At 41.1% G+C, this 11036-nt stretch overlaps 1 protein-coding gene across 2 annotated transcripts; it reads left to right on the top strand.

The window, feature by feature from the left end:
* Positions 1-4967: 4967 nt before the first annotated feature.
* Positions 4968-11036, top strand: LOC119007276. Of its 2 annotated transcripts, XM_037076833.1 has the most exons (5): positions 4968-5459; positions 5611-5700; positions 5882-5950; positions 9757-9880; positions 9981-11036. In XM_037076833.1, exons 1-5 carry the CDS (start codon positions 5367-5369, stop codon positions 10757-10759), a joined length of 1155 nt encoding a protein of 384 aa, XP_036932728.1. In that variant the 5' UTR covers positions 4968-5366; the 3' UTR covers positions 10760-11036. The 2 variants fall into 2 exon arrangements, 1 of the variants encoding a protein (XP_036932728.1); XR_005071084.1 differs by lacking the exons at positions 4968-5459; positions 5611-5700; positions 5882-5950 and adding an exon at positions 8498-8735.

Genomic DNA, 11036 nt, shown 5'->3' with positions numbered 1-11036 from the left:
TCATCAAAGGTCGTCATAATGAAAAAAACCTAAAACCTAATTGAAACTCACCTTAGTCTTGAACGTTGTTGGATAACATGAGCTCACAACTCAATTAGAGTTGCTTTTATTGCCAAGTGAGTTTTCACACACGAGGAATTTGCTGTGGCCTGTATGTGCAAAAACAACAAACAATACTAAAATGAATTAAAAGATATAATGAAAAATAGAAAAATACAAATAGACAGTAACACAAAAATCTACGAAATATCTAACAAACGTCAAATCATTTTCAGACATTTCAATGCAGAAATCTTACATATTATATCTTTAAGCTAAGCTAAAATGAAATTTTTTAACTTTCATACTTTGAATTTTGCTGACAATACCCAAACTGATATTTGAAAGTAAAAATATATCCCTGCAGTTTGGTTTTAAATAATTTTCTGACCAAGATATTTACTGAGTGGGACATGTTACAGTCGCCTCTGGTGGACATATTATCTGAATTACTGCAAATATCTTTTGGCTAATCTCTTAACATATCACTGAACAGATTTATTAGAGCGATACTACGGTCAGTGATAAGTAGGAGAACAATGTTGTAACAGAGTGAGTCTACAGTCGCGTCCATTGTTGAAGAAGTTGTCTAATCGGTCTTGGCTCATAAGCGCACTGCGGGTTATAAAGGGTAATGGTTCGCAGCCGGGGTGAGCGCTGTGCCTCGACGGAGCAGCAGCGTTAACCCTGCCCATACTAACAGGATTTGGATGGTTAGTGAGAATGGAATTAGCTAATCAAGGACAACATGTCATCCCAAAGCCTCATCCAATCACCGTCTTATGTTCTGCTTAATGGGATCCAATTGAAGGGTAGCCTAATTTGTCTGGGGCCTTTAGGGACAGCCAGCTCGGGGGCCAGATCGCACAATTCAAACAATCCGTCTAGATAATTAGCACTTCATCAGGAAACCCAAACACTGGAGCTATAGCGGGGGCCGATGTGATGGGAGCCAGCGGGCAGATTTACTTACTCTGATGGTGTTCGGTGCCATCTGTGCTTCCGGGTTGAGCTCCACGGTGACCTCACAGGCTGCTAAGTGGCTCCTGTTTGACAAAAAGAGCAGGATTTACAAGTGCTGATTAAATACTTACATTGTCCAGTGACAAAGCCAAATGTTGTTTCTGCTCAACAGCATTAACACCATCTTTCTGCGTGTAATGACACAGGAACATGTGAAGGCTGCGGCTTCATCTCACCTTCAGATCATTTCTCAAATTATAACTCGGGGCATTTTTTATTCATAGTTTACCAACCTGTCCTTCATTCTTACAAGTAATACAAAATGTCAATTATTTAGGGGTTCAGTATGATTGATAACAACGGTGTGCACAGACCAAACATCACCTCTGCCACAGTTCAATTCTTCCTGAGCTGCTTTTGAACATGTGTAAGAAATTCTTTGTTTCTGAGTGTACTTCTGACAGAGACGCTGGCATGTCTCATGGAGTGGTGCACAAAAGAAGTGAAGGAGCTGCTCAGTGCTCCAATAAATTATTTTTCTTCTTCACAGAATTTTTTCTGCTAATGTTTGCTGAGTTTAATTAGTGTTCTTAAGTCGCAGTGTGATGGTGATCTTGAAATCAGGCGGTCACAATGTCAGATTTTCACTAGACGACCAAAAGAATTCATGGTTGCATTGTTGTCGCATTATATTGAGACATTTTACGTGAAAATGCTCTCAGTCAATTTCATCTTGACCTTGTTTCTTGTGTGTTTTGTCAGTTTTTGGCCAAATCATCTAAACTGTGTGGAGGCAGAAAGAGAATCCGTGCAAACATAAGTCTGTTAATAAGTCGCAGCCACACAGCAGATCCACAGATCCATGTGGTGATCAGGGCTGTTTAAAATCACCTGCTGTTACCAGAAAATCTGTCTGTGTGAAATTATAATAACATTATTTCCAGTAATTCATCCAGTTATGATGAAGCCTTTGAGTTTTTTTAAGTGAACTCTACAAGAAACATCAGAAACTTGGCCTGATGAGCTCAGTGCAACAAGGGGCAGACTCTCAGCACAGAGTAGAAGATTAAAGCAATGTTATGAATAAAAACATAATGAGTTCATAAAGTACCATAAATTTTTAAAAAAATGTAGTAGAAAATATAAATCCTACAGTGCAGACGGTATAATGTAAATAATGGATTATGGATTTATGGATGGATGGAAGACAAATGAGCTCAACATATTAAAACACCTAAAAATACCAGAAATAACAACAAAGAAAACCTCAAACCTTAAAGACAAAATGAACATTTAAGAGTCGGTGGCAAATATATATTTATCTATTTGTATGTCTGACTGTGTCTCTGAACTTTCTACTTGAAAACCATCATAAGCTGTCTTTCTCTAAACTCACTCAGAAGGGTTTAGGGGGCTGATGGGATTACTTAAAGCCATTAGGAGTAGTTAATGGTCTTTCCCAGTGTCGGTAAGTAACACTGACTAATTGACCAGAGCCAGCAGACAGCTGACACTGGCTCGTAGCAACAGGTGGTCTCCGCTGCTCTGAAGTCACTCGTTCGGGATCTGAAGACGGGATTCTCCTTCCTGTTAGCTGACCGCATCAACACAATCACTGTGGACGGTGATTAAATTAAGGACGGGACACTAAAGAAGTCTTCTGCAGATGATAAACAGAAGCTGGAAGTTATTCAGTGGACAATAAGCCTCAAAACTTCAGGACGTCTCCACAGGTAAGAAACGGGACTATTGTTTGTATTGTTGTTTGTGCAAGAAGAACGTCCGATTTTAACTTTTTCTCCCCTGATTTTATGTCTGATATGCAAAAATGTATCAATTTAGGACTGTTAATGAGGATTTTCCAATTGTTTCTGAGCTGCAAGTAACATTTCATTATCAATCATTTATCTGTAAAGTAATCTACCAAATTGTTTGATCGTAAATTGTAAAATATTACAGAAAAGGTTGTGTCACAAATAGTATCCAGAGCTTGAGGCGATGTCTCTAAATGTCTTGTTTTGTCTAAAACCCGAAGATATTCAGTTTTAATCATTTGAGACTCAGAAAAATAGAAAATATCACACTTTGAGAAGCTGGAACTTGTGAATTTTTTCAGTTTATTTCAATAAAAATGAGTTTATCAGAGTTTATCAGAACTGTTGGCTGCATTTTTAAAGACTTGTTTTTTCTATTAATTGCATGCGCTGAATAGAAGTTCAAATCTGGTGACATCTGAGATCTAAAAATCATCAACCCAAATTCTTAAAGGTGCAACATTTAGGTCAAACTCTGAATTTGTTTTATATTTATGTTGTCCATAAGTGAATAAACAAGCTGTTCTCAGAGGAAAATATGGTTCCCAGAACAATGTTCGAGGCTAGAAAGGTGGCAGGGTCCGCCACATATAAACAAAGTAAAACCGTATAAAGTTGTGTCGTCCGTTAAGGTTAATTTGCTTGTTCAGTTTATTCAGTCATGAAAATAAAAAACGTAAATAAAGGTCTTTTCTCCTTTGATTAAAATCCTTTAAACTACATAATGCACCTTTAAGTATTAAGAATTAGCTGACGGATGATGGAGGCGAGTGACGGCGCTCCCCCCCCACCTGAGCTGCCTCTGACGCCTCGTTCACTCCGTCGTTTGCGCTCCTAACAGGCAGCTCCTTTATGAGATTAAGAGATTTCTTTGACACGCTGACATGGACGAAATTTAGAGAACATAGGATGTGTAACCTCCGGCTAATCTCGTCGCTATGAGAAAGGAGGGATCAGGCTATCGGATTGCTGAGACATTAAAGGAGCTCTGACACAAACAGCCGGATGGACGCGAATACTCGGAAACAGGAAAGAGATCCTTCGGAGAAACATTTGGTCGGTCACAAACAATCAACACCAGTCTATTAAATAAAACTCAGGGGAGGATTTACGGTTATTATTTACTCTTAATGGACACAGACCTGTTATAAGTATCATGTCTGAGAAACTTCTGGAATGTTTATCTGTCAAAAGGTGTCGATTCAACAACGCGTTAGAGGGTTTTGGTTTGTGTTCGACTCCATTTTATCCATTTTATCCATCTTCAGAATGTGAGGATTTTCCTTTCAGAGAGAAACAACACAACAACAGAGTCTGAAGCAATTAAGATATTAAAATAGTGTGGCTGTGCATAATTATTATTATTGTCATAATTGATGATAACCTTCTGATTATTTATGAAACCGAAAGCAAAGCAGCAAATCCTCACATTTGTGAAGCTGAAATCAGAGAATGTTGCTTGAAAAATGAAACATCTGATTAATTATCTAAATAGGCACCAATTCAGAATCTATTGATAAAATAATTGGTGACTTTTGATGCTCAAAATTCACAAAAAAAAGGACTTTTATTTATATTTTTTGTAACCTGTAGCACCAATGTTTCTTTTATTTTCTTGCAGGCCAGATGCTTAAGTTCTCTCAAGATGTCTGTTTCCTGTAGGAAAGTCCTGTTTTCTGTATGTTTCCTAAAACGTGAATTTATATTACAGTAAATCACAGCAGCCTCTTCCCTCTCTCCCTTTAGTTTTATGCCCAACACAGATACGAAGCGCATCCCAGTGCTCCCCATTCACTGACAGCATTGCTAATCATGTGTCCTTGGAGCGGATGGATCCTAAATGAATTTAAATGGATTGGTGCACTGAATGCCTCAATTGGATTACAGTCTGTAATGCAGTCTAACAAGATGCTGTCATTTGCATGTGATTTGGAAGGCAAACTGCCCGGAAACAATTAAATGCTTTCACAATTTTACATTCTTGAAAATTGTTTATGTGCTGGCATTGTTAAAAAAAAAAGAAAAAGAAAAAGAAAAAAAGAATAAAAACACACGAGTGTATTTTTAAGTGTTCTGAACTGCTCCACGGACGACTTCAGACAGTGTTTGGACTCATTCCAGCTTCATTTATGTGCAGAGCAAAGCCACTAATTCAAGTTCGTAGAGCTCTGAAAGACAGCCAGCAGGCTGATAGGACCAACTACACTCTCAGTTACATGGAGACATTTTATCACTGTGTCTGCTGTTTTGTTTATGTTGCAAAATGTCTCTGCTAAAACTGGTTGTTCGTTTCTATGCACGGTGAGGGAGAGACGCGAGGCTCGCTGATTTTGGCCCTTCAGCGCCAATCAGAAATAAACTCGGCTTTGAAATCACAAAGAAAGACTAAAGATGCTGACTAAGATATACTTTATGATACATATTTATCTCACAGGCTATCAGCTGATAATGAAAAAAAGCTGATAAATATGAATCCACAGGTGCATTCTCGTCTCCTTTCTCAGCAGTTTACTTCATAACATTCACCGACTGGTTCATCAACTTCTTCCCATGCATCAGCACGCTCACCAGCATGCCTTCACTCCCTACCTGCACCAGTCGTTGACTGTCCGGCCTGCTCCAGCAGGAACACAGGACAGTGAAGTAAGGACATGTCACCATACCACACGCCACCTCTGACCTAAATGTTATCTCCTTTACGGTCTATATTTGTTCTCTGCTACTCCCATTTTTACCTAACTGCCTCCCAGCCACCAAGATTAATCTAGCCGTAACCTTTCACCTCCTGCTACAGTTCAACATGCATCTTGTCAGAGGATCAGACAAGTCCTCTTTTGCTCCAGTCACTGCCTTCCACAGAACACAGAAGTCCGTCAGGCCAACAGTGAGTCCAACACGCATCAATCAGAACTAACATGTTAATACTACAGTTAGAATGCAGAAGGACAGAAGTGAGACTACTGTCTTTCCTCTGTGTCCCAATTAAAACCCTGTTATAACTGATGGAATGCGTAGTGAATCGAATGTGAGTTTACTTCACAACGTTTTAATTTTTTTTGTTTCAGAAACGAGGGAGATGGGGTTCCTTACACGTGTTCATAGCATGGAGGATTCATTACGACAAACAACTCAAGGTAATGTCGGCATCAAGCTTTTAGTGACAGAAACTTTTTTTTTTCAGATTTAGTCTTTAGCATTTGAGCCATTTTATGTCAGAAACTGAAGTAATTAGCAGATCTCGACCGCTATAATCATGGAAAGTGCTTTTTGGCTAATAACTCAAATATACTTTGTCACACATTCAAAAACCTTATATCCACGCGTTCACTCAATTGCGCTGAATCTCTTGATATAAGCCATGGCCTACTGTTTTTTCCACAAATTCCTGACAAAGGTTATCAAAAGAATTTTGATATTCCAAACAATACTTCCTGCAGATTTCGTTCCAAACTGGACGTGTTGCATATCTCTACATTGGTGTGTCCGAATGACATGAAACTCAGTTGACAATGTCCCCATGAGCCCCTGAGGCTCTGTGCAAAATTTTGAGCGATGACCACCTCCATATCATACACTACAAGATGACATGCAACTAAAAGGCGGGCATACCCTCCGTCAGCGTCGCTGCCAGTCAATAATCAAAACACAAATGACCCAAAGTACTTTCAGGGATTTTTCACCTGTAGTCCATTTTGGATTTATGTAGGGAGTTCTTCTGACTTCAACATACATTGTTTAATATTGAAAGGAGGAGCTGGAAACCAACTTATAAAGGAAGAAAAATGAAAAACCACTTGAGGGGCAAAATGTGTCCCCACCTCAAGAAAGACAATGTCCTACTATTTACATACATCACTGTACAACTACTACATATTACAGAATGAAGCCATTTGAACAAGGAATTAAATTTTTCATTCCAATTTCTATTTTTTTTTTTTTTAAATGTGTGGGAACCGGAGCACCCGGGGAAAACCCACAGCAGCATGTGGAGGGAGTGTTAACTCCACACAGACAGCACATATGTAGCTGGTCTGAAAGACACAGTATGGGGAGCATTTCTGATTAGCTCCTCATACTATGTCTGCAAGAGTGTGCTGCCATGCCCGACCACAGATGACATGTGGTATCTACTGGCTGTCCACAGTAGAGATGTTCTTGGTGTTGATGTTTGATGGCGAGTGTGACAGCTTGAGCTACTTCTTCTACTTCTGTGGTTTCCTCAATCCCAGAAAGTGACGGGCTCTTTTCCAGGAAGACTTTTTTTGGTTTGTCTTCGTGAGTCTCCTCGGAGACTTGAGTCACGTCAGCAAGTTCAAGGGCCGGGGCAGTAGCGATGGACTCCTGCTCACACGCCTTCTCTTCAGGTACTTTGCTCACCTCCATTGGTTTGGGGGCTGAGACAGTAGTGATGCACTCCTGCTCACACGGCTTCTCCTCGGGCTCTTCAGCTTCCTTCAACACCTTAAGCTCTGTGGAGAGCTCAAGGTTGAGAGAGATCTGAACAGCAAGCTGAGATTTCAGCTCCTCCAGTTGTCTCTCATAACGTTCCTCCTTCTCCATAGTGTTGCTGGAGATTGTTGATTTCCTCGGTCAGTCTGTGACGGAGGTCATCCTGCTCAGCCTTCAAGTTGGTAATCACCTGCAAGCCTTTCAACACTGTGTCTGCGTGAGCCTTGACTTCTTTCTCAAGCTCCCGCTGCAGACTTTCAGCCTGCTGTCTCACAGTGATGACTTCAGATTCATACTTTTGGCTGATCCTGTCCAGTTTGTCTTGAAGAAGGTTGTTCTTCTGCTGCTCCACCTGGAGCTCAGCAGTAAACTTGTCCTGGCTGGATGTTTGTGCCATTTCCAGCTCCTTGTGTTGTTGTTGAAGGAGTTTTCTTTGCTGGGCTTCCTCCTGAAGCTCGTGTTGGAGAGTCTCAACCTGCTGTCTGACTTCAATGACATCAGTCTCATACCTAAGATAAGAACAGATGAGATGAGATTAGTTTAAGGATACACATACTTCACAGTAACTGTCATATTATGACTAATGTGTGCAATATATAATACTTACCTTAGTCTGAGCTCATTGTAGGAGACACTGATCTGATCCAGTTCCTTCTGAAGAAGATTGTTCTTGTCCTTCTCCTCCTGGAGTTCAGCTTGATACTTCTCCTTGTTGATTAAATGGGCGACCTTCAGCTCCTCGTCATCTTTATGAAGATCCTTCTTCTTCTTCTGCCTGGTGTCGTCCCTCACCTGACTAGCTATCTTTGAGTTGCTGAGAGATACTGTACATCATCGCTGTACTTTCTCAGCTGCTCCAGCTCTCTGGTGGTCTCTTTCCCCGTTGATGTACATTTCATTCAGGGTTTTCTGCTTCCTCAGCTGCTCTCCCGAGACATGTCTGCAGGGCGCTCGCTAGAGTTCTCCATTTTGTTCGGCTATTCTGTCGCAGAAAAATACTGTTGTTGCCTCTGATAAACGGATATCGTCACGCTGTTCCTCACGTTTCTTTCTCATGGTAACACAGCTGTGTCTGCGCTCGATGAGAAATCGGACTCAAGAATAGTTGTCCTGTGAACCTCCCTTAATGTAGGCCTGGAATGGAATGTTGCCGTGGAGGTTCTGTTTGGCTCTGATAGTTGTAATAAATTGTGAAATACAAAAAATATTGTCTCAATTTCTTTTGTCTCAAAGTAATTACCATAATAGCAAATAATTAGCAAGATAACACACATCCTCACTGCTGACTCTTGAATGTCATTGACTTACTCTACATTCCCTTGTGATAAGTGGCTGTGTGTGTGACATTGTAGCTCTTTTCTAGCTCCATAATCAAAAGAAGTGTCATTCCACTCATTTAGACCACGTCCAGGACTCGCGTGCACATGCAAACATCTACATGCACTTCCACCAACAGCGTCTCAGCCCAATGTACATAGGCGGCGAGAGCCTGATTGTCGCTGCTTGCAGCTTTAATTTAAACTGGATTTGTGGATTTTTGTTGTTCATTTATAAAGAAGTCATAATATGACAAATGTAGTAAAATTACGATTGTATTCTTTGCGTATATTCAATTTTCTTTTATCTTTTTGGTTGAGCACACAATATGTAAAGTCAGACATGTTTAAATAAGGTATTCGGTTGACAGACAACACTTAATGGCAGTTTGGAGGAGCAACACATATGAGCTCCAAAGATATCTATGATTTTTACTTAATGTCTACATAACTCTTTCATTTAAAGGGTAACTCCACCAACTTAATATGTAAAAGTGTGTTTACAGTTCTTCGAGAGTACGACTGCATTTGGGGGGAAAAAAGGAGTATAGAGTCTTTTGTGGCTCCAGAGGAAGCTGCATGAAATCTGATAAATTGCCTCCCATTGGGTGTCATTTAGCTCAGTTGGTAGAGCAGGCGTTCCATATAAAGAGGCTTTGTCCTCACTACAGTGACCCCGAGTTCTAGTCCCAGCCCAGGGTCCTTTGCTGCATGTCAATCCTCCTCTCTCTCACTCCGTTTCCTGTCATATCTTGAGCTTGTACTATCAATAAAGCTGAATAAAGTTCAAAAAAATGCCTCCAGTGATGTCACTCAGTGGCGTTGTGGGTAATGTAGGCACCAGATCTGAAGAGGAACAAAAAAGGTGATATCTCTGGAACTGACTGCTTTTTCAAAACATGGTGACTTCACTACCCACAATGCAACTCAGCCACTGAGTGACATCACTGGAGAGAGTTTATCAGATTACATAGCTTCCTCTGGAGTCACAAAAGACTCCATAGTACTTTTTTTTTCCACATACGCAGTAGTACTCCCCCAAAACAACACACTTTAATGTTTAAAATTGGAGGAATTACCCTTTAGGACATTTTGTCCTTCTGCGTTGCACAATTCTGTCTGATTTCTAAAGTATTTTGTGGCTTGTGGACTGAATTTGATCCATATTTTAACAGAGAATACAGCAGAAACCTCGGAGTCTCCACCAACAAGCAACACCTGAGAGGCCTGTCAACGGTCCACCTGACTCAGTCCAACAAAAGGAGTCAGACCAGCGCTGCTGCAGAGACCCAGATCTGGGTGAGTTTCAGGCCGGAAGAGTTAGAAAAATACATTTAGCAACAGTAGGATATGTGTTATATTACTAAAACTCATTTTCTTTTTTCTTTTTTTTTTTTAGATTTGTCATGTGGACACTCAAGAAAACCATCTGAGACCTTCAGCCACTTCAACAGAACTTACCCCTCTGATCTTTACGCATCTTCACCTTGCTGCAGCTGTCCGACCCAGAGGGAGAAATCAGAGCAGCCCCCGAACCTGCACTGGAGAGAGAAACTCGCTGAGAAGGAGAAACAACATGGGAGGCAACTAACGACCACGGCAAAGGATTTACTTCTCAGAGACAAATCCTGGGATCAGGCGGTGACTCCTGAACTTGACGGCAGACACAGCGACTCGCTTGCCAGGAAGAGGTCACTTGAGGGGGACAGCTTTGTTAAAGTAAAGAGGGCGAAGCAGGAATATATAAATGACCAGTTCAATTCTTCACATCCACCCTCACAGCCCTTGCCAGTGCAACACAGAAGTGATTTGTCTGTGCTGTATCCTGTGTCCAGTGTCACCAGAACTCCTTATCCAAGTGCTGAAATGCATCCTTACCACACTGCTTCATGGGAGCCAGTGTGGAATCTCCACTCCAGACAAAACGTCCTGAGAGACTGCTCAGCGAATACCTGCAAATCAATCAGGATTCCTCTTGTAGCACAGGGGCAAAGAGAGACCCCTCATGGATTCTGTACACCACCTCTTTACCTGCCGCTTTCTTTGAGGCAGCAGGAGACACTTTACCTCAGAGGGAGGGAGTCTCTACACTCACGCCCGGAGAACTCTCAACTCCAACACTGCGGATATCGACTCACTCATCCCGGCTTTCTGGCAAAGTCCCACCTGGGGCCCTGAGTCTCCCCGGGGTCTGCCTGACAGAAACAAGAGCAGCTGTTCTCATTACAGCGATCACTGATTTTACAGTATGTCTGTTAGGTTCACTGGGGACTCTGGTCTGCGTATGAATTCAACAGAACTGTCCAACAAATAAAAAAAACAAAGGTACTATTTGCACTAGAACAGCTTTCATTAGATCAATTTCTCAGATTGATTTTGATTTTGGTGCAGTGAAGATTACGCTGTAATGACTCCCTTGTTAAATCAGTCATTTGATTAAAGATATTAAGATGCA

This window comes from Acanthopagrus latus, chromosome 2 (assembly GCF_904848185.1).
Source record: "Acanthopagrus latus isolate v.2019 chromosome 2, fAcaLat1.1, whole genome shotgun sequence".
NCBI lineage: Eukaryota > Metazoa > Chordata > Actinopteri > Spariformes > Sparidae > Acanthopagrus > Acanthopagrus latus.
This window is presented reverse-complemented; position numbering and strand designations above follow the sequence as displayed.